This window comes from Lissotriton vulgaris, chromosome 11, assembly GCF_964263255.1.
Source record: "Lissotriton vulgaris chromosome 11, aLisVul1.2, whole genome shotgun sequence".
Lineage (NCBI taxonomy): Eukaryota > Metazoa > Chordata > Amphibia > Caudata > Salamandridae > Lissotriton > Lissotriton vulgaris.
Window position 1 is genome coordinate 668,116,363 of NC_141699.1, and position 27,857 is coordinate 668,144,219.

The window sequence follows — 27,857 nt, forward strand, 5'->3', positions numbered from 1 at the left end:
CATCCTTTGGGTTCTTTGGGCTAAACTTTCCCTAACTTTTCTAGATTCTTCCTTCACTCCAACAGTCCAACATCCAACAGTGCTATCAGCTGATAAGGGCAGGTTCCTTTTTGTCAATGATCCCTGGAACCCCCGGACAATGGACCGTTTGTACCTGCTTAGAAGTCTAGAGTGGAGAAATAACTTGTCACAAGAGGTTCACAAGCACAATAGTTCAGGACTCTGAAGAATCACAGCCTCCAGATTCTAGGTTAGTTGGTGTATTACAAAGCCAAAAATAACTGGATGTACAAACACCTTAAGATGGGATTTAAGAAATACATCAGAACTAATACAGTCAAACCTACGGGCGAAATTCAATCTCTAGAGCTTGAAAAGAATGACAAATTCCAAAATCAGAATGCAAGCAATGAGTGCTCCCACATCAAGATTAGTTCTCATTGGAGGTTCGTAAGTAAAAAAAAGCATTAGTCTGTCCCTACTCTACCACCAACGTGACATCGCTACTTAACAGTCCCCAGGCAAGTTTAGGAAAAGGTGTCAGTACGTGAAGACTTCCTAAGAAGTGCACTCACGTTCAATGGGTCAAGTAGCCTAAAGGTCGTTCTAAGATGCTTCTCCTCTCCTCTCCTCTCCCCACTCCACCCCCGGGGCACTATCCCTAATTCCATCACAAAAATCATAAGACACGCCCTTTACACATCATGCAATCGTCTCATCCTGCTGGACTTCTCCTCGTAGGTGATTTTCCACTTAGTTTCGATACTCCCAGCCTCTGGCTCAATGACCTTGATTCCCAGGCCTTCTCCAGTGAGAAAGAACACTGTCTCACATTATCAGCACTCCTTGTACAAATGTATCCTCTCCTCCATGCATGTTAATGTTTTCAGCTAAACAAGTATGTATTGCAACATTAGTTTCTTCGTGAATATCCCTAACACATCACCTTTCACATTAATACAAAACACATTCTACTGTTTCATGTTAATACAACAAAAGAATAAATGCAGGTGGAAACTACTCATGATTATAATGCATCCGTAGAAATGAAAGAGGACAATGATGCTCTATCAGTCGTACTCTCACTAGCACTTACATCTCTTTACCCTCTCTCACATCTCATTGCCTCTTACGCTCACCCTGTCAGGTCTCCGTCTGGTTTACAGGACTATTAATGGATTAGAAAAGTAAGAGTGCTACATTAAAATACTTAGACACCTTATTAAATATTATGACATTGTATTGGTGGTCAACCCTGCCAATAGCATAGTTCCTTGTTAAACCTTTAAAATTTTGAATTGTGCCAGATTAATGTGTAGCCCTGCATTTTAAGATTCCAGAAACGTGATGCTTTAAGCACGGTGACCACTTCTTTTAGCACTCTTTGCCGTACTAAATTAAGGTGCTGCTGCTGTTGTGTGAACATTCCTAACTGCCAGGTGTCCTTATGGCAAATGTCTCACTTTAAGTCAGTCCTGACCTTTTAAGAGACATCAGATAGTATTCTGGGACATGAAAGTTTGCTGTTAACATTGTAACTATAAGCTCAGAGACCCCACCAGTGAAGACCATTTGGGTAAAAAGCCCTGATTAGTTGAAGGTATTCACACTTAACGATGAGACACGCTGCAGCTATGAATTTTATTGGCAATGTGGAAGGCCTTGTGTCATGTTTACATGACTATCCCATGTGCATGTTCAGAGGAACCTATCACCACAACTTGCATTTAATTTTTAAAGCCTGGGGTGTTTGGCAGTTGATTTGCTATCAAATATTGACTTGTTAAAAAAGAGGGCTGCTGTAAAGCAGTATCATTCTGATTTGATTGACCGGGTATCTACTGCTATATTGTCCTCTCCCCCCCCCATATCTCACTTGAAAGTTAAAAATCTTCTCATGCACATGACATCATTTGATGATCCATATCCACCCAGAATCTTGCAACTGTTACCGGACCAGAGAACTGCCTTTCTTGAAAAGATCTATAATCAGATACATATAATTGGAGTATTTCCCCAGCTCTGGAAGGAGAAACCCAATGGGGAGCCTGGGGAAATCGTCATCCTATCTCTCTCTTACCTGCACCAGCTAATATTCTTGAAAAATCAACAACAAATTGGGCAAGTTCATTAGCACCCAGGTCCTGGACCCCTCTCAGAATGGTTTTTGGAGTGTTCATAGTACTGAATCGTGTTTGGTGGCTGCTGCAGATTCCACTCTTAGGTAAGGTAATATAATACTTAATTTTGGCTGTAGGCCATTCAATTAGCACAGTAAAACAAGATAAACACAGTGCCTTGACTATGCAAAAACAGTACAGTGATCTTACGTAAAGTGTTCATAGAGTACTTCACTATTGGCCTGAGTGCACAAAAGAGAATATACAAGCACAGACCATAGACAAAACCCTAAAATGGTCTGCTGTGTCAAGGTGCAGTTCATGCATATCACTATATAGTCTTAATTGTGTTTAGATAAAATCACAGATAATGTAAACAATTAGAACATTAAAAAGGAAGTACACCAATGAAATTCATTAATGCACTCGAAAGCAAACAGGATAAAACTCAGATATCATGAATAATGATGAAAAAAAAACTGCATAGCATCCACATGTCCCGCGATGTGACAACGGTGGCTCACATATCACGACTCAACTGTGCACACATACTCTGCATAATCCCACAGGTCAACCAGATTAAGTAAACTGCAAGTGCTCTAATGCTGTGGCTGCGGTCGAGTTACTTTCTGATTTCTTCCACAGCCAAATTGGCTGGGGTACAAATATCTGGTGCTATAGCGGGAAGCAGAAACTGTGTCTGATCACACACACTGCCAATAAAAATCTGCTTACACAACATACTATTAATCTGCTCGTATCTGAGCTCAGAATTCAAAGAACAGGTAAATAGTGCTGGAACCCCTGACTCTACCAATAGGATTTGAACCATTTTGCTATTGCTGAGGAATAGAGAGCACAGCATGGTTTCTACCCTATCCAAACATATCGAACGCAATTGTTTATCGCTCACTACTGGACTCATCTTGTTTCATCTATATGTGAATCTGTTCACTGCTAGTATGCCAACCCTGAATTAAATAAAAAGCATTTTTCCCACTGTGCAGTGACCTCATTAAGGTAAGGTTCAAACTGAGGTGAAGGTTTTATAGACAAGAACCTTCTAGTAAGGTTGTCACTATCAGCTTCCCACTTATATTCTCTTTTTATACACCCCCAGAATGCTTTCTTCGCAGTAACCCTTTTTGCAGAATTGATGGCAGAGGGTCTAGTCCACAAGGCTTCTAGCCCTATGGTGAGAGACATTTTTTAATATGAGATAGCAAGGAAACTGTTGTGTCCTTATCCAGTAGGATAAGTTCACGAAGGCCATGCCTGTACGGTTCAAGCTCTGGGGATGACCATATCTTAACCCAGCATAACGAGGGTCTCAGAACAGCGAGATTTCCAATCCGCTTTAAAGCTAAGTCGAAATACAAGGAGGCGAGTGGCCTATATTGGGGGAGGGATAGTGAGGACCTTATAAAAAAAATCCTCTGACTATGTGGGAGTCCAATTGACCTGTATCCCAGACCTGTGCCCTGTAAAGAGCAGCTGACTGGACAGCAGTTTTGTAGATCTCTACTGCTGAGGATACTGCATTCTGATTGAAATCCCTGTCCATCTTCCCAGTAGCGGCTGATTTATGTACTAAGGTAGCCCTGGACTTTTCAATATGAGAAGACCATTACTTGAAGCTGCTGAACCTGATACCAAGGTAATTGAAGTGCTTGACTTCCTCAAGTACACTGGTCCCCAGTGTCAAGTTTCTATGGAAGGATCTATGCGGCCTTAGGGTCATGAATTTATTTTTCTTGACATTAATCTCAAGCCCGCTGTGATTACAAAAGTCTTGAAATTTGTTTAGGAGATTCTGTATCCCAACAGTGGTTCTTGAGATGAGAAGCGTATCGTTGACGAACAGCAGGTCGGGATGGAAGCAGAGCTGAGTTTAGGGACCTCATAGATACATTTGTGGAGGTAGTTAAACACATCATTAATGTACAGGGAGAAAAGCGTTGGTGCAAGGACGTAACCTTGTCGCACCCCCTTTATAACGTTAATCCTGTCCATTAGAGCCTCATCCTTCCCCTATCACACTTGGACATAGTTGTTCCCATGCATCCTCACCAAGATCCCTACCAAGGTGGGAGGAACCCCCATTGACCTTTTTGAGTCCCAGAGGCAAGCTCTAGGGACCAGAGTAAGCTACTCTCAGGTCAATGAAGGCAACATAGAGATAGTCCTTCAGAATCTTGATATACTTCCAAAGTATAAACAAGAATCTGAATATTTCGTCCACTGTTCCCACCTTCGATCTGAACCTGACCTGGAACGGCGAGAATATATTGAAGTCAGAGGCCCACGCCTGAAGTATAGCCAAAATCTGGCAGCAACACACCTTCTGTAAAATGTCAATAAGGCTAATTGGTTTATAATTACTTGGGGCGGACCTGGCATTCTTATTAAATATTAGACTAATCACTACTCCTATCCATGAATCAGGAAGAGGAGCACCTAACATGATGCAGTTACACAGTATATTAATATATGGGGCCCAGATCTCGATTTCAGAATGGTAAACGTCTCCAGGGATGAGATCTAATCTGGGTGTTTTCCCAGGGTTTCAGGGACATGATTGCTTCCTTGTTGTCATCTAAAGAAAAGCAGATAGACTTGAACTTCACTGAATCTACATTAGCCTGCGAGTGCAAATCAGTGGCTGAAGGCAGCTGTGCTAGGGAAGGTGTAGAGTAGAGTTTGCCAAAGTATTGGACCATGGCCTACGGTTGAATATGATGGACTGTTGAAGTTTGGGTTTCTGAACTACCATGTGCCAGAGTCTGCTAGAAAATCCTATCCAATTTTACTCCTCCTAGATCTTTTAGCTGGCCTTTAGTACCTTTCTGTACAAACTCCTTGCCTTGCGAATCTGCACAGGGCACAATGATTCAATGGTAGTTAGCAAATGTGCTTTGGCCTGTCTGCACCCTTTGAAGAACCAGGGGGTGGACTCAGAGATAGCTCTTTTGTGCGTGCCAGCATCCACCTCCACCTCAAAGAGTCGACTGAAAGAGCAAAGTAGTGGCCATGGATGGTAGAGATGGGTGTATCAGCTGCATCGGCATCCTCATGGGGAGAGAGAACTGAATCAGAAAGGTTAAAAATCTGGGCAAGTGGTGTAGGGCAGGAGTTGGTTTTTGGCCACTTAAGAGCCCTCCTTGAGTTTCCAACATTTACATCCCTGTGTAGCCAGTTCTGGTGCAAGCTCTCAAACAGCCTCTCTTTAAGGGTGAAGGTGGAGTGGATAGTGATGGCTCTCTGCCTGTTAGTAACATGGAAGTCCACCAACCAGTTCCATAGATTGAGAAATAACAATATGTAATTGATTCTGCTTTTTGCAGAACCCCTGGTGAAGGTAAAAGCCCTAGTATGGTCCGAGTCTGACCTGCCGTTGCATGCCCAGACACTATGAGCGATTGTAAACAGGGCCATTTGTGTAGCCACTGCAGAATGTGTTTTTTAGGGGGGGGGGTGCATTCAGTTCAGGTATAGCCATGGCTGCATCTTCTGCTTTGGTTACCAGCGTGATATAGTCCAGTGACTCAAGGGTAGTATCGAAATTATCCCCGATGAGTTTAGGTTTGTGGGGGAATGACTCTTAATGATTATCAAGAATAGTTAGGGTAGCAGAGAGACAGCTGTTCTAAATGTTGTAGATATTAATAATGTGTCCGTTATTAGTCCTTGTAGACAGCCCTAGCACATCCGGCGACTATTTTTAGTTGCTCAAGATCCCAATTAAGGGAGAATTTTACCCATATCAGGAGGCCTCTGGAGGGGTGGCCAGTCATGGAAGGGAGCACATTTACTGAAAAGGTAGCAAACCCAGACCAGTATAATGGGTCTAGTGTCCAAGTTTCCTGGAAGAGGTAAAGATGGAAAGAATCAATAAAGTCACCCCATAGTACGTTGACCAGCATACTACATAAGCAAGTCACATTCCAGGAGTGGATCTGCAGTTGTCACAAGGGTCTCAGTTGCTTCGATATGGTGCCCAAGGGCCCCTCCCTGTCCTCTAAGGTAATGTTTGCCACTACTGCCAATGGGGAGGTCAAGCCTTCGGGCCCAGCTACGGTAGGCTCCACGACAAGGGTGCTATGGGCTACTATAGGTTGCAGTCAATTTGCACCGCTCAACTGATGCTCCCTCCTAGTAGCACCCTCCCTCGCTCAAAAGTGCCCATAACTCCCTCTAGTGCATCAAAATAATAGCTGGATCCCAGTGTCTGTGGTACGGATCTCTCAAGCTTAAATTGCCAGAAAACCATTGAGGATCTTTAGAGAGGCCACTGACACTTCAATGGAGTCGTGTGACTCGAGCTCTGAGGAGTTTCTATGCACATTCAGAATATCTTCCATGATAATTGACTGGCACTGGTATTTCCCCCTTAGCCAGTGTAAAACTTTGTTATGTAGAGACTCCCTTTACTCGATTTTGTGGTGACCCTCGCTCTGTCTAGTCTGGGTTAGTCTTTTGCTGCAAGTGGATCCACAGATATCCATATGCATAACTCTGAAGTATATGAGAGAAATTGTTCTGCTGGGAGCTGGTGATTTAGGATAATCGGGGTGATTATCACATGTTTTCAAGCCTGCTCAGCAGCCAGTTCTTGTTTACTTCCCTGACACCAGGTAGCTTGGAATGGGCAGCCAGAGCAGGCTAGTGCTGTTCTTTCCGTGCCTAAGGGTTCCCTGGTTCTGTGCTCCTGAAGGACTAGAGGAGTAGGAATGGCAAGGGAAAGTGGGGAAGTTAAAATAGCTGCGTGACCTTACAATGTAGTGACCTGGACTAACATTTGTGCAGAGGTGTCAACTTTATGTTCCAGGGATTTAACCACCTCCTTTCGGCCAGTGCTAGTACCATTTCATACACGTTGCTTCATGTGATTGTGTAGTAATGCTAACCTCCACTCTTCTGCAAGCAACCTCTGGTAACACTTTCCATCAGAGGGATGAACCTGTTGGAGCAGACTACTACCAGTTTTAGAGGGGGTGGATGACACACCTGGGGGATTTCCCATCCATAGCAGTGTAAGCTGCGAGAACTAAGTTCAGAGGACATTTACTCCTGCCCATCTGTACTCTATTAGGCTTCTTCCCAAACATATCAGGTAGGGTTGCTTTTACACCCTTCCCTGGTCCCTGAGATGAAGTAGATGCAGATGGATTCAATATTGTCTCTATCTCCTCAATCAAATTATTAATTTGGTTGAGAGTACTGGAATCTCTAGATGTCCTAGCACACTTGTTGGGTTTGTTGGCGGGGTGTAGCATCAACAGCTTTCCTCGTACCTATAGCTGGGGATTAATGGAGGGAAAATACAATAACAATCTTATTCATACCCAATAGCACCACACTAGACACTGTAGCAACAGAGCAACCGTTACCCCAGCTAACCACAGCAGCCCCCGAGAAGCCAAATAGAACTCACACAATATTGCAGCATGCACAGCGAGGAGGCATACTGTCTAACACAACCCCTGGAGCAGCACACAACAGATTTAAACCAATGGTTCTACAAATGCCCTAAGAGTTGCTTATATAGGAGTCCATGGTATGTTGGGGGCAGCTATGCAAAGACCAGTGGTCCCACCTTGACCGGAAGCCATCCTGGAAATCAGTGTTCACAGAGGGAGAGTTAGCCAAGTGAAAAGTAGGGGCATCAGTACCTTGAATATGATGTAGAACTATCCATATGCAGCACCTGGTCACAGAATCAATGGGGTGGCCCTGACCTTTCTCTTTCTGGTGATGACAGGTGCAGGATGGGCATGTCCCATGAGCATCCCATGAAGTGGGATTGCTGCGTGTGCTAAGAGCATGATGGTACGCCCCGCTCTCTTCAGGGACCAGTCTGCAGGAGTGCCTCCTGATCCAAAGCAAGATGGGGGATGGAGTCCTCTTGTGTCAGCGTCGTTGTTCGGGGGGACCAACCCCTTTGTGCACCATCAAAGTGTCCTAGGAATCGTTATTGCTGCGTGTGCTAAGAGCACAATGGTAAGTCCCGCCACCTTCAGGGACCAGTCTGCAGGAGCACCTCTTTGTGGAGGGCAAGATCGATGTAGTCTCCTTGTGTCATCGTTCTACTGGGGGCCATGAACCCCCTTGTGCACCATCAAAGTTGCCCGGTGGATCAAGGCCATTCCACAATTTTTGTAATGTTGGACCTGTCTGCAGCATTTGATACAGTGTCTCCTTCCTTCTTGGTGCAAAGACGGCGCCAGGCACGGTTGTGAGATGCCGCTTTGAACCTTTTGGAGTCTTTTTTGACTAACAGGACTCATACTGTTAGTTGTGGAAATTTTAGGGTAAAATCATTACATCTTCCCTCAGTACAACCCTGTTTAATTTATATGTTGTCCTCTTGGCTAAGCTGGTGTGGTCTTTTGGTTTTCAGGTGTTGTCCTATGCGGACGACACTCAAATTATTGTTCATATATCAGAAAACATGCTGCTGGTTGCAGAAAAGTTAAAATGTTGTATGACTGAAATCAGCATCTGAATTAAACGCTTTGCACACAACGGCCGCCATGCCTCTGAAGAAGAAAGACATTTTGAAACGCGTAAGGCATATCGAAGTGGCTGATAATAGACAGCATTTGGACTTTACCTGCACCTATTAAATGCTGTAAGCGAGCACTGTGGTGTGAGTGCTTCTTGAAAGGAGGGGCAACCTTTGAGCTTGATGTATACTTGGCCGTCCTGCCGCAAAGAGGCACCACCCCTGGGTCGGGGCTACAGGGGAGATGAATATCGAACCTGGATGTGGGAATGCAGCAAAGAATTGAGTTGAACTCCATAAGCTGGGGGTTATTTAAAGTCTTGAACCAGTTATTTTGTGTGCAACCATCATGTAATTATTTATGCACCACGATTCCCCACAAGCACTGCACAGCTCTATACAAGACAGCCCATTAGGGGCGTGCGATGATGTATTAATTGCTGGGATGGGCCGCTTTGCAAACAGCGCCCTCCATGCCACTGAAGAAGAAAGACAAAGTAAACATGAAATATTTTAACATATACAGTAATATAATGTAAAGAAATATATTTAAACAATATACAAAATATATATATGTACTTATTTAAACAAACACACACAGATTTCTGTATGTGTGCATGTTGTTTTAAACATATGAAATTTAAAACTATTATTAAAATAATAATTGTAATTTATATTATAATTTACTAATTTGTATTTTATTTAGTAATAGAACCGTTTCTAAGTGGGCTTTTGGCACAGACTCAATCACAATCATGAACATGTTTTTTTTTTGCATAGCAGCATTCAATACTGAATGGTATTTGATAACAGACCGTGGCATGGAACAGAGACAGGGGTTCAGACCGGGGCATGGAACAGAGACAGCCTTGGTGGCCGTTTTAGACAATCTTCGAATGCGGGCGGATAGGGGTCAGTCGGCAGTGTTGATACTGCCACGTTTTATACGGTCAACCATGGCAATCTTCTGTCAAGGCTGGAAGATTTAGGGGTGACAGGTACAGCACTGAGCTGGATGTGCTCCTATCTCTCAGACAGATGGCAAGCACTAGCGCTCCCTCCCTACCAGTTGGAATTTGTAGAGAATAGGCATGGGGTACCACAGGGTTCCTCCATCAGTCCGGTACTGTTTAACACATATATGCGTCCTCTGTTGGAGATCATTAAGGCACACAAAATCAGCGTGATCAACTACGCTGATGATACGCAGCTCGTGGTATCCCTTGAGGGTGACCAGGTCGACACATTGGACATTTTCCACGCTTGCATGCGAGAAATGGTGAAATGGTGAAATATCTGAAGGAAAACTCGCTTCAGTTTAATAACGGAAAAACTGAGATCTTGCATTGCAAGGTTGGTAGGGTCCCTCGAGTCCTGCCAGCTGACTTCTGACCCATAACCTCGGATGGTACGCCAACGCCAGTGACTACCATACAAAATGTGGGGGTTACTTTTAATGAGAAATTAAATCTGGAATCTCACGTAAACAAGCTGGTGGGAGGCTGTTACACCCTTATTCGAGGACTCCGGAAAGTGCTACCACTGTTGCCCGCACTGACACGAACTACGGTAGTGAGGAGTATTATACTGAGCCGCCTGGACTACTGTAATGCCCTGCTTCTGGAATCCCCTGGATACCTGATTGCTAGGCTCCAGTGTATCCAGGTGGCAGCAGCTAAGCTAGCATTAGGTCGAGCACGTTGTTCCTCGACAACTCAAGCACTGGCAGAGCTTCACTGGCTGCCAGTCGCCCAGAGGATTTTGTTTAAATATCTCTGTATAGTGCTCAGGGCACTCCATGGGCAAGGTCCCAAGCTGATCCAGGATAGATTCCAATGGTATGAGCTGACTCGTACTCTCCGCTCCTCCTCTGCCAGTCTGGCTAGAATCCCCAAGACATAGAAGAGCACTCTGAGGGGGAGAGCCTTCAGTGTGGCAGCTGCCCACCTCTGGAATCGCCTTCCCTTGGAAATCAGGAGCAGTCAAAGTCTGATGTTGTTTCGGAAAAGAGTTAAGACCTGGCTCTTTCCAAAGGTTTGAGAATTTTGCTTAGTAACAATACAGTTTTTTTGCCGCCTGCCTCATAGTCTCTGGACAGCCTATTTTTACTTCCGACTACTTGTCATCCTCTCAGCGCCAGGATGCCCGCAGGGTTACAGAGCGCTTTATAAATGTTAAAAATAAATAGAATAAAACAGAGACTTTGATTAAACTGAAAAAAGTGCTAGTTCGACAAGGCCAAGGTGTCAATGAGCGGCGCCATTTTGGATCAAACGGAGGTTTTTACATACCTGGGTGTCACATTAAGTGAGAATTTGAGCTGGAAACCTCAAATGGATCTTATGACCCTGAAACACGCGCAACTTGGGGGAGCCTTATTGAAGGAGTATGCAAAATCTCTCACCAAACCCATGGCACCGTTGGTTAAAATTTATGGTTCCAAGGTAATTCCTGCAACTATCTACGGTGCCGAACTGTGGGGGTATAGTGATTTATCCTCTTTGAGGGTGGCTCAGAATAGGTTCCTGAGAATGGCAACTGGTCTCCCACAATCGACACCCTGCTTACCCCTGCAGCTTGACCTAGGTGTCAAATGCATAGAGGATGAGGTACGGTATAGACCACTGGCGTTTTGGCGGCGCCTGTGGACTACACCTGAATTATCCTTGTTCGCTGAGGCCATTGACGATGTGAGGGGTCTTGAAGGGTCTCACAGGGTACCCTGGTTCAGTCACCTCAGGAGGCTCTTGAAAAATCTAAATTTGGAGGCATTATGGGTTGATCCAGCACGCGCGACCTTTCCCTCAAAGAAGGCCCTCAAAGATATTTACTGGCATTGGATTACTGAGAGGAGATCCGCTATGGTTGATGGTCCTACCATGACACTGGAATTTCTGGTTGTAAAAGATGTCCCTAAATATGAAGCTTATTGGGACTTAATCACCAAGCCAAAGGATCGCAAACTGTACCACCAACTACGAGTAGGCTCGTTACCTGTGCGGGGGCTTACGCACTCTTGGACTACTGGTGGTAGTGATAAGTGCCCCTTCTGTGTAACAGCAGTGGAAAATATTGAACATCTTTTTTTCTGCTGCCCTATGTATTTGTTACCCAGGAAAGTTTGGCTTTTACCAGTCTGTCGGTTACTAGGCACCAGCTCTGCTCTTGCAGCGTTTAGGATTCTTAAAACTGATACTTCCCCCTCCATCGTTATTGGTGTAGCAAAATTTGTGAGTTGGGCGTGGTCAATCCGAACCCGTAACCTTGGCAAATGACGTTTTTTATGATATAGTTTTTATGACTATTTGTTTAAAGTAGCACTGTTATTATGCAGCAAGGGGTCTTCTCGTTCATCAATGTTTAAAAATTTAATACTTTTCTTAACTTGTTTTTAAATGTAATGTATTTATTATCTTATATGCAAAATGAATTGTTTTTAAATATATATGTATTTGTCTTTTATGATGTGAATCGAATAAAGACCTCTTGACTGACTGGCTAGTTCGACAATCACATTACGCGAGATTTGTCACCTTAAAAATTGCCCTTACAATTGAAATTTATAATAGTTATAATAATTATTCTGCATTCTGCTGTCTCCAATTAACCATGCATCTTTAATGTTCTTCAATATTTTCTCTAATGCTAATTTTGACCTACATGTAGATATATTAAAGTAAATGATTCTCTCCACCCTCAGCCTTGTTTAATCATAATCATTTAAAGTTCCGTTTTCGACCCTGACTTGGCTATTTTTGGGAGCCCCAAAAAGGCTCTCCCCTATTTTTTTGTATATCAGAATTGAACTAATTTTGCTATTCTAAAGCCAACTTGGCGATTTCAATGAGTTTTCCCCATACATTGTGTAAAATCATTTCAAACCATTAACTGAAAACCGCGCTTTCACTTTAAGCTGTGAAAAAGGAAACTCCAGCAAAAGATTGCTTAGGAAATGCATTTGATACTTCACATGAGTTGAACATCAAGTAATTTTTTAAAACCTGTTTTAGGAAAAAATATTTTCTTGGTTTTACACATTTTTTGTGTTAAACCATTTCATAAGAGCCCATTCTCTAACACATTTAGCTGCAGGTGGAACACGAGAAACATTGTCATGCTCTACTACAGTAGAGCATGAATGTAGATAGCTTGATGGGAGCATTTAGCAATATTAAGCATGAAATAACATGGAGACCGTCACATGACGTCACATGCCCTTGATGTACTCTTTTGGCCACTGGTATAGAGGGAGGGAGTGAATTTAGATGTGATGTTATGAGTCCAGATATCAGCATATATATCTGTTAACTAATGAAAGCTATCCTTCAGGATAAATGAAATAACGTTGATAACTTTTAATACTGGTTAGTTGAAATATCTGCAGCTTTTAAGTTGGTGAAACGTACTGTATGGATTACTTTTCAAAGCTAATATATTTACATTTTAGGTAATGATATGTATAATTCAATTTCTTAGTTTCTTTGGATAGTTGGATTCTTTATTGACTGTCTGCAAACACACTGTGACGATATTTTGGATTTGGAGTGCACATACACGGAAAAGTAATCCACTCTGCAATGTTGACGGTAAATGCGGTAATCAGCTTCATGGAGTTAGGGTTCCACCTGTTAAACTGTTAATTGTCTTGTTTTGCTAGAAACTAACCCAGGAATCAAAGCATGTTAGTGAGGTGGTCTATGACCTGCTCTCTTTCCAAGAAAATGATTCTCCAGACAAGATCCGAACATTTCTTCAGAATCTGTTCTCCTGCCACAACCTTAAGAAGTATCCTCGCCTGAAGGCCATACAACCACATTTCAGGGGTAAGTTCAACGAGCCAATGATGTGTGTGCCCTCCCATGTGTTCTTGTAGAAAACAATGCAGGGAGAGATTCAAGGCAGAATATAGAGCAGGGAAGAGTATATTATTTGAAATCATTTGTGCACGACCAATGTCTGGCATTATGATGATAACAGAGCATGCCTCACCCGGTGAGCCATGGCTGGTCACTTAAGACTATGAGTTACTAGCCCATTGAAATTACGAGCTGTTTGGATTTATTGTGGATCTAGAGTCTTTCATTCCAGGGCTTCGCACTACTGAAAGAAGGTAAAATCTGTACCTGAAAAACCAAGGCAAATTGAGAATTGCTGGGAGAACGGAGTGCAAAACTACTGTTTCCTCTGGAAGTTCCCATTTATGAGGGTAGTATGTCCGAATGTGAAATACTAAACTATTGTTTTACAAAACTAGCATAACCAAAACTATGAATACCACTATATTGTGAAGGTATGTGTACATAGGTAAGTATAGATATATCTATTATTAGCTCCACACTAACCTACTCAGAAGATATGTATATATATATATATATTACCTACTGGCGGTCGCCAGTAGGTAGTTATAGTTAGGATTGTTTTCAATGTTAAATCTCAAAATTCTATTTGGAATAACTTTGGCTTCGGTTGACGAATCTGCCTGAAAATTTCCTCAAAATGGCCTCGCGGCGCTCCGGTCCTTCCCTGAAAGATTGGGGGGGATGCGTCAAGCGGGGGCCGAGATAAAAGGGGGGTCCCAAAACGCGTTTTCTCCATGTTAATTTCCATAGGGCGGTCGATTTCACTTTTAGCCCGAACGGCCGAATGGATTTCCACCAAATTTGGCAAAATTGTAGGGACTGGTAGCCTGATGTGCCTTTGCTATGTCTCGAGATATGTGCTCCAGTGGATTTTGAGTAATTTAGGTTAAAAAAAATATATATATCTATAGGTGCGCCCTGGTACGCGCCCCGGGGAGCGCTCCGGGCGCGCCACGCGACTTGCGCACGGAAAGCTGATTGACTCTTGGGTGTCTGTAAACATTCGAAACAGTCCGGAGCGGCCGCCATCTTGTGTCTCGGTAAAATCGAGACACAAGAGGTGGCTAAAACAAAGGGGGAAATGACCATAAGGCGTCAGGGATAGACCCCCTTTGACCCTCTAGGTTTGATGTGGGGTCAATAAAAGGGTCCAGCGGGGCATTTAAAATATATATTTTTTTTCATTTTGCGCGGGGGGAGCGCCTGGTGCGCTCCCCGGTGCGCGTACCGGGGAGCGTACTATGAGGAAAAAAGAATGACAGAGTTTTTAAAAAAGGAAGCCTTTTTTTAGAAATTGGAGGTAGTTCTAAAAAGAACTTTTTTTTTTCTTCTTTTTGTTGTTTTATATTTTTTTGTGTTTTTTGAACATTTTGTACTTTTTTTGGCTTTTCAAAACAGTTTTATATTTTTTTTGTATTTTTTTAGGGGGAGAAACAAAAAAAAGGGAATTGAAACTGGCTCAACTGGAGCAAAAAAACAAAAAAACCCCAAAAATTAGTTCTTTTTGGGGTACTTGTGATTGTCACCTGCAAGGACGATGAGCTTTATGCTCTGTTCACCATAGGCGATAAGCTTGCCACATGCAGTACAAGTGATTTTAAAATCAGCAAATCTTGGCTGAATACAAGGCATCATCTCTGATGTTTCTGGTCCCGATGAAGTGGGTTCGTTTCTTTGGGAGGTGGTCCTTGAAGACTGGGGGAGGTTACTGGCCAGTTCCCTGAGCTCTGCACGAGAATAGTTGTTAGGGTGCTTACGAGTCATATGTCGAATCATGGTATAGTTACCAAAGGAATATTTTTTGTTTGGGTTGCCCCTTGAGAGTTCTTCATTACAGATTAGGCAAGTTACCTTGGCCACATTCACTTTTTTCTTGCCCTCTGGGAGTGAAAAAAACTCCCATACAATGTGTGGCTTGGGCTTGTATGGGGTCTTTTGTTCAGGCAGCCATCTTCTCCTCCCCTCCTCCTCTTCCTCTTCCTCCTCTTGTTGACCACCAATATAATCTTGAGCTGGTCCTCTTGGTGGTGGTGGTGGTGGTGGGGCAGATGCACCAGCTGCTGCTGCTACTGAAGCCATTATAAAGATAAAAAAGGTACAGAGAGGTACAAACAGGTCTTCCTCAGTCAAAGGACAAAGCCAGAATAAGGAAAAAAGGTGGGGTCTTTCATCATTTGGAAAAAAACTGTCCTGAACCGATGAGAAGTGTTATTTTCAGGTCACAAGACCAGGGGCTTCATCATTATGAAACCAAAACTGTTATGAACCAATGAAAAGTGTTATTTTCAGGTCACATGACCCGACGCGCTAATGCTACGTGCCCCGGGGCGCGCCCCGGGGCGCGTCGCGTAAGCGCGTCGGATGTTTACGTTGCGCGATCGTATTCGCTCGAGTACTTCCGGGTGCGCTTACGCCGTGAGTATCACGCGGACGCGGCTACGCGATACGTCACAATCATGTTTTCGTTCACGATATTGGCGCTCACGGGACGCTCCCCGGAGTGCGCCCCGGGGCGCTTTATAGAAGTACGCTTTCCGGGGCGCGCACCGGGAGCGCTCCCCAAAAAAAAAAAAAAAATGGGAAAATTAAAGGGACAGGTAGCCCTATTCTGAAGTGCTTTTTACGAAAGTTAACTTTGGAAAAATATGTATTGTGCTACATTGGGCTTTATATATGTTAGAGCCAAAATGTAGCCCAAATGTAGCCCAATGTAGCCCAATGTAGCCCAAAGATGGCCACCAGAGACAAAAAAAAAAATATAGCTCAAATATAGCCCAACTCTAGCCCAATGACAGAATGTATCAGAGTGTTCTAAACAACTAGAGCGCTAACAGTCTTATTTATAAAGTGAGACTTATAGTTAGGAATTAGCATTTAAAAAACCTATGAAATTCACTGAAAAAACCATAGGTTTCAGACCAGTTATAGTTAGGAATTAGCATTTAAAAAACCAATGAAATTCACTGAAAAAACCATAGGTGTCACACCAGTTATAGTTAGGAATTAGCATTTAAAAAACCTATTAAATTCACTGAAAAAACCATAGGTTTCACACCAGTTATTGTTAGCTGGAAATTTTACTGACATAAAACCAATGAAATTCCACGTTATAGTTAGTTTGACTCACTATAACTTGCGCGTGTAATGCACTACTGATGACGTGACATATTACATCACTCATGACATGGTCAGTGACATCACTCATGACATCACTTATGACATCATCCTTGTGACAGAGTGACAGACCTCCTTTCACTGTAATGTAACCCATGAAACACATATTGAAAAATATTAATTAAAAAATTCCAAAAATTCAGATACCCATACCAGTTACAACAACCAATTCAATAATTCCACCATCTATATACACATTCACTCATTCACCAACAGTTCTATATAGTCACTCATAGATATATACACTCATCATATGTAGTGATACACCTATACATCCTGTTACACACCGACAGTCATCTAAAAGTTACTCACACACATACTCACACATGCAAATAAAGTATTGAACATCCATTTATTTGCATATACAGCTATACACACACTACCACCTTACTTCTAAGGAAACTTACACATACTTACTCTCTTAAACAATCACTTATAGAAACACATAATTATTTAAACAAGAACTCTTTCAATCTCTCACTCTCACATATACTCACTCATATACATCAATACTCACATACACTAGATTAAAACATATGTAGTTACTGATAAAGACACTAATGAGACAGTCATTCACTCACTAACACACGCATATACACACTCATCCACCCATACAGTCCTGCACATATGCCGTCTTCAAAAAACATACAAACAGTGAGTCAGTCATTGATGCATCTATGTGCTAAGTAACACTCCCACCAAACCATACAGACACTCATACTCATACTAAAAAAACATCTAATAATCTATATACACACATATGTAGCTACTCACCAACCCATGCAGCCATTTATATACAAAGTGAAACACTGATACATATATTTAAATATTTAAACATTAATCGTTAATATATGTATTCACTAAGATACACTTAATAAGCCAGTTAACCAATCATTTATTTTTTTTAAAAACATCCATTTACACACTTATTTAAACATTTATTCTTCCATCGACCTTTACATATACATATATAAAACATATTTATTTTTCAGGAAGACACACATTCACTGGATGGTGTCATCAGTGATGTCATGAGTGATGTCACTGACCATGTCATGAGTGATGTAATATGTGACGTCATCAGCAGTGCATTACACGCGCAAGTTATAGTGAGTCCAACTAACTATAACGTGGAATTTCATTGGTTTTATGTCAGTAAAATTTCCAGCTAACTATAACTGGTGTGAAACCTATGGTTTTTTCAGTGAATATATATATATATATTCACTGAAAAACCATAGGTTTGACACCAGTTATAATTAGCTGGAAATTTTATTGACATAAAACCATTGAAATTCCCACGTTATAGTTAGTTGGACTCACTATAACTTGCGCGCCTTCAATGCACTGCTGATGACGTCACATATTACATCACTCATGACATGGTCAGTGACATCACTCATGACATCACTGATGACACCATCCAGTGAATGTTTGTCTTTCTGAAAAATAAATTTTTTTTTTATATGTATTTGTAAAGTACGATGCAAGAATAAATGGTTAAATAAGTGTGTAAATGGATGTTTGTTTTTAAAATAATTGATTGGTTAACTGCCTTATTAAGTGTATCTTAGTGAATACATATATTAGCAAGTAACTTTTATATATTGAAATGTATGTATCAGTGTTTCACTTTGTGTATAAGTGGCTGTATGGGTTGGTGACTGACTCACTGTTTGTATGTGTTTTGAAGACAGCATATGTACAGGACTGTATGGATGGATGAGTGTGTATATGTGTATGTTATTGAGTAAACGACTGTCTCACTATTGTCTTTTTCAGTAACGACATATGTTTTAATCTAGTATATGTGAGTATTGATTTATAAAACTGAGTATATGTGATAGTGAGAGATTATAAGAGTTCCTGTTTAAATTAGTATGTGTTTATATAAGTGATTGTTTAAGAGAGTAAGTATGTGTAAGTATTCTTAGAAGTAAAGTGGTAGTGTGTGTATAGCTGTATATGCAAATAAATGAATGTTCATTAGTTTTTTTGCATGTGTGAATATGTGTGTGAGTAACTTTTGGATGACTGTCAGTGTGTAACAGGATGTATAGGTGTATCACTACATATAATGAGTGAGTATATGTATGAATGACTATATAGAACTGTTTGTGAATGAGTGGATGTGTATATAGATGGTGGAATTACTGAATTGTTTGTTGTAACTGGTATGGGTATCTCCACTTTTTTGAAAATGTTAAATTCTATTCTTGAATATCTGTTTCAAGACTTACATTACACTGAAAGGAGGACTCTCACTCTGTCACAAGGATGGTGTCATCAGTGATGTCATGAGTGATGTCACTGACCATGTCATGAGTGATGTAATATGTGACGTCATCAGCAGTGCATTGCAGGCGCGCAAGTTATAGTGAGTCCAACTAACTATAACGTGGGAATTTCAATGGTTTTATGTCAGTAAAATTTCCAGCTAACTATAACTGGTGTCAAACCTATGTTTTTTTCAGTGAATTTAATAGGTTTTTTAAATGCTAATTCCTAACTATAACTGGTGTGAAACCTATGGTTTTTTCAGTGAATTTCATAGGTTTTTTAAATGCTAATTCCTTTCTATATCGAGTTTCTAACCTATGTTTTTTTTTACAATTTGCTGTTTTGTGTAATTATTCATTTTTGAGTTTTTTTTATATCATTTTTTCCTTTTGCGCTCTGGGTGCGCGCTCCGGTAAGCTCTCCGTTAAGCTCTCCGGTAAGCTTCCCGGTAAGCTCACCGGTAAGCTCACCGGAAAGCGCACCCAGAGCGCTACCTTCGTTCGTGAAAAAAAATATGAATGAAAAGTTAATAATAATGCAAAACATTTTGTACCATACAAATAAAATCAGTTTTTTTTTAATAAGGAAAATCATTATGCATTTCCGTAAAAGTATGATGACGTCACTTCGGCGCGCAACGTAAGCGCCCTCGGAAGCGCTTACGTTCGCGCCGCGTATACGCCCCCGGAAGCGCCTACGTTCGCGCCACGTATGCGCCCCGGAAGCGCCTACGTTCGCGCCGCGTGTGCGCACCCGGAAGCGCTCCGGAGCGCGTAGCGTAAGCGCGTCGGGTCATGTGACCTTAAAATAACACTTTTCATTGGTTGCTAACAGTTTTTTTTACAAAGAATGAAATCCCCACCCATTTCCTTCACTTCTTCTTTCACTTTTGTGACTGCAAGACCTGCCTTTTTGCTCCTGGATATTTCTTGGTTTTACAATGGCTGCCAGACAATCCAGCAGTGAGGATGAACCAGAATTCATCAATGAAGAACCTCCTCAACGAAAAGTTAAGGAACATTTCATTTGGAAATTTTTTAAAATCCCACCTGGCCAAAAAAAGGTGAATGCTCCAAAAGTGGAGTGCAGGATCTGCAAAGAAGAGTTGTCACGGGGTAACCCCTTAAAAAAGTACTCATTTGGGAACTTCACAATGATCCGGCATGTGGAGAGGAAGCACCCCCAGAATTTTGCCCGGGAAAGTGTCAGGGCTCTGGCACAAGAGGTGCCCAGTGATGGGGCCTCTACATCCACCGGAGGAGCAACTTCTTCTGGGAGGGGGCAATCACCGGAGCAGGTGCCAAACATTCAACATGCATTTAACCATGGTGTCCTCAGATGCAGATACTGCAATCAACTCCTCACCTATGGGGAGCAAAGTGTCCAGCTCATGGTTCGAGCATTGGAGAACCATCGCTGCCCTTCCCACCCCTAATTTTTTTTGGTTTTTTTGCTCCTGTTGAGCAGTTTCCATTCCCTGTTTTTGTTCCTGTTTAGAAAAAAGAAGAAAACAAAAAGTTCTTTTCAGAACTACCTCCAATTCTCATCAAAGAGCTATATTCTTAAAAAAATGAAAAAAGAGTAAGTGAAATAGAGTGCATTGATAATGGAAAGGAGAATGAGTAAGAAGGAACAGAAAGGTATGAGAGGAGAAAGGAAGTGAAGTAGGAGGACTGAAAGAAGGTGAGTGTTAGGAAAGAAAGTAAGGAGAAGAAGAGTGAATATGGGGAATGTTGATATTCAAAGAAAATGTTGAAAAGGAACAGGGGTGTGGAAGGATAAAAAAAGATGCATTGCTGGAGTTGAAGGCAGAAGGCCTCATTTATGAAGCCATGCTTCACTTTAACGCCACCAAAGCATCACTTTTTGTGATGCAACAGTCCAATAAAAAATGCACCTTATTTATTCATATTTACAAAGTGGCGTTTCTAGGTAAATACGTCACTTTGTAAACCCCTGTGCCACATTATTCCTACGTCAGGTGTAATGTATGCAAAAGGGACGTATTGACGCAAGAAAGGGTCGTAGAGGTGACACAGTGAATAAACTGGAGGCCTCATTTCTGAAAAGTGACGCATCGCTACGTGAAAACAGCGATGCGTCACTTTTCTGTGCGCACTCCTTATGGCATTCCAGATGTGTCATATTTAATGTATGACGAATCAACTCGCAAGGAGTTACAGATACGTCAGTATTTCTGCCGTACCTGTAAACACAAAATTGACGCATTACTGGAGTGCGTCACAAAAGTGACGCAACTCCAGTAATGCGTCCTTTCACATGGGGAAAGCAACATGTGAAAGGTCTTGCGTCAGTCTTACACCTGCTGTGAGGCAGGCGCAAGATTTTGACGCAACAGCATCCTAAAAGTGACGCAGTGAAATCTCATAGATTTCACTGCGTCGCTATTACGAAGCTTTTTGCGGGGGAACGCCCCCTCTGCATACATTATACTGACGCAGGTATAATGTGGCGCAGGGTTTAAAAAAGTGACCCATCTACCTAGATGCGTCAGTTTTTAAATATAGCGTAACGATGCGCTTTTTTTTACACCGCTGGTGCGTCACAAAAAGTGACGCACAGGTGGCGCAAAACTGGCGGCGCAAGGCCTTCAAAATATGGTCCTGGATTTTCCCCGTGCTTCGCTCCCCGGTGCGCTTTCCGGTGCGCTTTCTGAAAAGTGACGCATCGCTACGTGAAAACAGCGATGCGTCACTTTTCTGTGCGCACTCCTTATGACATTCCAGATGTGTTATATTTAATGTATGACGAATCAACTCGCAAGAAGTTACAGATACGTCAGTATTTCTGACGTACCTGTAAACACAAAATTGACGCATTACTGGAGTGCGTCACAAAAGTGACGCAACTCCAGTAATGTGTCCTTTCACATGGGGAAAGCAACATGTGAAAGGTCTTGCGTCAGTCTTACACCTGCTGTGAGGCAGGCGCAAGATTTTGACGCAACAGCATCCTAAAAGTGACGCAGTGAAATCTCATAGATTTCACTGCGTCGCTATTACGAAGCTTTTTGCGGGGGAACGCCCCCTCTGCATACATTATACCTGACGCAGGTATAATGTGGCGCAGGGTTTAAAAAAATGACCCATCTACCTAGATGCGTCACTTTTTAAATATAGCGTAACGATGCGCATTTTTTTACACCGCTGGTGCGTCACAAAAAGTGACGCACAGGCGGCGCAAAACTAGCGGCGCAAGGCCTTCATAAATATGGTCCTGGATTTTCCCCGTGCTTCGCTCCTCGGTGCGCTTTCCGGTGCGCTTTCTGAAAAGTGACACATCGCTACGTGAAAACAGCGATGCGTCACTTTTCTGTGCGCACTCCTTATGACATTCCAGATGTGTCATATTTAATGTATGACGAATCAACTCGCAACGAGTTACAGATACGTCAGTATTTCTGACGTACCTGTAAACACAAAATTGACGCATTACTGGAGTGCGTCACAAAAGTGACGCAACTCCAGTAATGCGTCCTTTCACATGGGGAAATCAACATGTGAAAGGTCTTGCGTCAGTCTTACACCTGCTGTGAGGCAGGCGCAAGATTTTGACGCAACATCATCCTAAAAGTGACGCAGTGAAATCTCATAGATTTCACTGCGTCGCTATTACGAAGCTTTTTGCGGGGGAACGCCCCCTCTGCATACATTATACCTGACGCAGGTATAATGTGGCGCAGGGTTTAAAAAAGTGACCCATCTACCTAGATGCGTCACTTTTTAAATATAGCGTAACGATGCGCTTTTTTTTACACCGCTGGTGCGTCAAGTGACGCACAGGCGGCGCAAAACTGGCGGCGCAAGGCCTTCATAAATATGGTCCTGGATTTTCCCCGTGCTTCGCTCCCCGGTGCGCTTTCCGGTGCGCTTTCTGAAAAGTGACGCATCGCTACGTGAAAACAGCGATGCGTCACTTTTCTGTGCGCACTCCTTATGACATTCCAGATGTGTCATATTTAATGTATGACGAAACAACTCGCAAGGAGTTACAGATACGTCAGTATTTCTGACGTACCTGTAAACACAAAATTGACGCATTACTGGAGTGCGTCACAAAAGTGACGCAACTCCAGTAATGCGTCCTTTCACATCGGGAAAGCAACATGTGAAAGGTCTTGCGTCAGTCTTACACCTGCTGTGAGGCAGGCGCAAGATTTTGACGCAACAGCATCCTAAAAGTGACGCAGTGAAATCTCATAGATTTCACTGCGTCGCTATTACGAAGCTTTTTGCGGGGGAACGCCCCCTCTGCATACATTATACCTGACGCAGGTATAATGTGGCGCAGGGTTTAAAAAAGTGACCCATCTACCTAGATGCGTCACTTTTTAAATATAGCGTAACGATGCACATTTTTTTACACCGCTGGTGCGTCACAAAACGTGACGCACAGGCGGCGCAAAACTGGCCGCGCAAGGCCTTCATAAATATGGTCCTGGATTTTCCCCGTGCTTCGCTCCCCGGTGCGCTTTATGAAAAGTGACGCATCGTTACGTGAAAACAGCGATGCGTCACTTTTCTGTGCGCACTCCTTATGACATTCCAGATGTGTCATATTTAATGTATGACGAATCAACTCGCAAGGAGTTACAGATACATCAGTATTTCTGACGTACCTGTAAACACAAAATTGACGCATTACTGGAGTGCGTCACAAAAGTGACGCAACTCCAGTAATGCGCCCTTTCACATGGGGAAAGCAACATGTGAAAGGTCTTGCGTCAGTCTTACACCTGCTGTGAGGCAGGCGCAAGATTTTGACGCAACAGCATCCTAAAAGTGACGCAGTGAAATCTCATAGATTTCACTGCGTCGCTATTACGAAGCTTTTTGCGGGGGAACGCCCCCCTCTGCATACATTATACCTGACGCAGGTATAATGTGGCGCAGGGTTTAAAAAAGTGACCCATCGACCTAGATGCGTCACTTTTTAAATATAGCGTAACGATGCACATTTTTTTACACCGCTGGTGCGTCACAAAAAGTGACGCACAGGCGGCGCAAAACTGGCGGCGCAAGGCCTTCATAAATATGGTCCTGGATTTTCTCCGTGCTTCGCTCCCCGGTGCGCTTTCCGGTGCGCTTTATGAAAAGTGACGCATCGTTACGTGAAAACAGCGATGCGTCACTTTTCTGTGCGCACTCCTTATGACATTCCAGATGTGTCATATTTAATGTATGACGAATCAACTCGCAAGGAGTTACAGATACATCAGTATTTCTGACGTACCTGTAAACACAAAATTGACGCATTACTGGAGTGCGTCACAAAAGTGACGCAACTCCAGTAATGCGCCCTTTCACATGGGGAAAGCAACATGTGAAAGGTCTTGCGTCAGTCTTACACCTGCTGTGAGGCAGACGCAAGATTTTGACGCAACAGCATCCTAAAAGTGACGCAGTGAAATCTCATAGATTTCACTGCGTCGCTATTACGAAGCTTTTTGCGGGGGAACGCCCCCTCTGCATACATTATACCTGACGCAGGTATAATGTGGCGCAGGGTTTAAAAAAGTGACCCATCTACCTAGATGCTTCACTTTTTAAATATAGCGTAACGATGCACATTTTTTTACACCGCTGGTGCGTCACAAAAAGTGACGCACAGGCGGCGCAAAACTGGCGGCGCAAGGCCTTCATAAATATCGTCCTGGATTTTCCCCGTGCTTCGCTCCCCGGTGCGCTTTCCGGTGCGCTTTCTGAAAAGTGACGCATCGCTACGTGAAAACAGCGATGCGTCACTTTTCTGTGCGCACTCCTTATGACATTCCAGAATGTCATATTTAATGTATGACGAATCAACTCGCAAGGAGTTACAGATACGTCAGTATTTCTGACGTACCTGTAAACACAAAATTGACGCATTACTGGAGTGCGTCACAAAAGTGACGCAACTCCAGTAATGCGTCCTTTCACATGGGGAAAGCAACATGTGAAAGGTCTTGCGTCAGTCTTACACCTGCTGTGAGGCAGGTGCAAGATTTTGACGCAACAGCATCCTAAAAGTGACGCAGTGAAATCTCATAGATTTCACTGCGTCGCTATTACGAAGCTTTTTGCGGGGGAACGCCCCCTCTGCATACATTATACCTTACGCAGGTATAATGTGGCGCAGGGTTTAAAAAAGTGACCCATCTACCTAGATGCGTCACTTTTTAAATATAGCGTAACGATGCGCTTTTTTTTACACCGCTGGTGCGTCACAAAAAGTGATGCACAGGCGGCGCAAAACTGGCGGCGCAAGGCCTTCATAAATATGGTCCTGGATTTTCCCTGTGCTTCGCTCCCCGGTGCGCGTACCGGGCGCTCCCCCCGTGCAAATCGAAAAAAAATATTTTTTTAAAATGCCCCGCGGGACCCTATTTTAGCCCCCACATTAAACCTAGGGGGTCAGGAGGGGGTCTACCCTGCCCCCTTATGGTCAATTCCCCCCTTTGTTTTTGCCACCTCTTGTGTCTCGATTTTACCGAGACACAAGATGGCGGCCGCTCCAGACTGTTTAGAATGTTTACAGACACCCAAGAGCCAATCAGCTTTCTGCGCGCAAGTCGCGTGGCGTGCCCGGTGCGCTCCCCGGTGCGCGTAAAGGGGCGCGCCTATAGATATATATATTTTTTTGAACCTAAATTACTCAAAATCCACTGCAGCACATATCTTGAGACATAGCAAAGGCACATCGGGCTACTAGTCCCTACAATTCTGCCAAGTTTGGTGTAAATCCATTCAGCCGTTCGAGCTAAAAGTGAAATCGACCGCTCTATGGAAATTAACATGGGGAAAGCGCGTTTTGGGACCCCCCTTTTATTCATATATATATATATACATATATATTACCTACTGGCGGTCGCCAGTAGGTAGTTATAGTTAGGATTTTTTTCAATGTTAAATCTCAAAATTCTATTTGGAATAACTTTGGCGCCGGTTGACGAATCTGCCTGAAAATTTCCTCAAAATGGCCTCGCGGCGCCCCGGTCCTTCCCTGAAAGTTTGGGGGGGATTTGTCAAGCGGGGGCTAAGATAAAAGGGGGGTCCCAAAACGTGTTTTCCCCATGTTAATTTCCATAGGGCGGTCGACCTCACTTTTAGCCCGAACGGCTGAATGGATTTCCACCAAACTTGGCAAAATTGTAGGGACTGGTAGCCCGATGTGCCTTTGCTATGTCTCAAGATATGTGCTTCAGTGGATTTTGAGTAATTTAGGTAAAAAAAATATATATATCTATGGCATCGCCCCAGTACGCGCTCTGGGCGCACCACGCGACTTGCGTGCAGAAAGCTGATTGGTTCTTGGGTGTCTGTAAACATTCGAAACAGTCCGGAGCGGCCGCCATCTTGTGTCTCAGTAGGATCGAGACACAAGAGGTGACTAAAACAAAGGGGGAAATGACCATAAGGGAGCAGGGTAGACCCCCCCTGACCCCCTAGGTTTGATGTGGGGGCTATAAAAGGGTCCCGCTGGGCAAAAAAAGAAAAATATAATTTTTTTTATTTTCGCGGGGGGGGGGCGCACCGGGGAGCGCACCGGGGAGAAAAGAGAATGGCAGAGTTTAAAAATTTAAGTCATTTTATATAAATGGGAGGTAGCTCTGAAAAGAACTTTTTTTTAATTGTTTTTGTTGTTTTATATATATTTTTTGTGAACATTTTTTACTTTTTTTGGTTTTTCAAAACAATTTTATATATTTTTTTGTTTTTTTAGTACTTCGAAAAAAACAGAAGGATTTGAAAATGGCTCAACAGGAGCAAAAAAAAAACAATAAAGAATCATTGCTTTCGTTTGTGAGAGCACTTGTGGTTTTCTTCTGCTCTGTTAATTAAGGTGATACTTTTTTCACCATAAGCAATAGTAGCCCCACAATAAATACAAATATTTTGAAGTTTGAGGATTTGCTTTGGATGTTGGGCACCATTTGACGCCCTTCAGGTGCTGCAAAAGATGATTCCGCACTTGAGGTGCTAGGCTGAGGGGTCTGTGGGTTTTCAGCCATAGCTCTCACCTGTGCTTGGGCCAAATTATTTGGGTGCCACCTCTCCATGTGGCGAATCATGGTGTGGTTGCCAAAACTATATTTTTTAGTAGGATTGCCACGTGAAAGGATGTTCTTGCAAATTAGACATGTTACTTTAGGGGCATTAACTTTCTTCAGTCCTGCAGGAAACTTAAAGAATTGCCAAATGTAGTGCTCCTTTACACGAGTTGGGTAGGGTTCCTCTGGTAGGAACTGTCTCTCCTGCTCCTCCTGCTCCTCTTCCTCCTCTTCGTCCTGCTCACCACCAAAAAGCAGAGGTGGTGGTGGTCCTTTTGGTGGTGGTGGTGGTGGTGGTGGTGTTGGAGCACCAGCAGCAGCAAGTAGAGTAGCCATTATTGGTCTCTCACAAAGAAATAGCTCTTGCTCTCTCAAAGAAGAAAGTAAGAATGAGGAAAAAAGGTGGGGGCTTTCCTCATTTGGAAAAAAAAATATTAGGAACCAATGAAAAGTGTTATTTTCAAGTCACATGACCCGATGCGCTTACGTTACGCGCTCCGGCGCGCTTACGTTACGCGCTCCGGGCCGCGCCGCGGAGCGCTTCTGGGTGCGTTTACGCAGCGCATCATAAGATACATCGCGCGGCCACGCGATACGTCACGCTTACGCGACGCGTCACGATGTTGTTTTCGATCGCGACATTGGCGCTAACGGGACGCTTCCCGGTTCGCCCACCGGGGTGCTTCAAAATACTACGCTTTCCAGGGCGCTCACCGGGGCGCGCACCGGGAGCGCTCCAGGACAAAAAAAATAAAAAAAATATATATAAATTGAAAAATTGTAAGGACTGGTAGCCCGATGTGCGTTTGCTATGTCTCAAGATATATGCTCCAGTTGTTTTTAAGAAAATTAACTTTTAAAAAATATAT

At 43.0% G+C, this 27,857-nt stretch overlaps 1 protein-coding gene across 2 annotated transcripts in view; it reads left to right on the forward strand.

Moving 5' to 3' along the window:
- The window catches only part of LOC147683309 (nuclear body protein SP140-like protein), a 768,218-nt gene that overhangs the window by 128,935 nt on the left and 611,426 nt on the right, over window positions 1-27,857 (forward strand). For both annotated transcript variants that reach the window (XM_086943760.1, XM_086943761.1), the window contains exon 3: window positions 13,283-13,448. In XM_086943760.1, coding sequence (XP_086799886.1) covers window positions 13,283-13,448 — 166 coding nt within the window. The remainder of the gene's footprint in view (window positions 1-13,282; window positions 13,449-27,857) is intronic.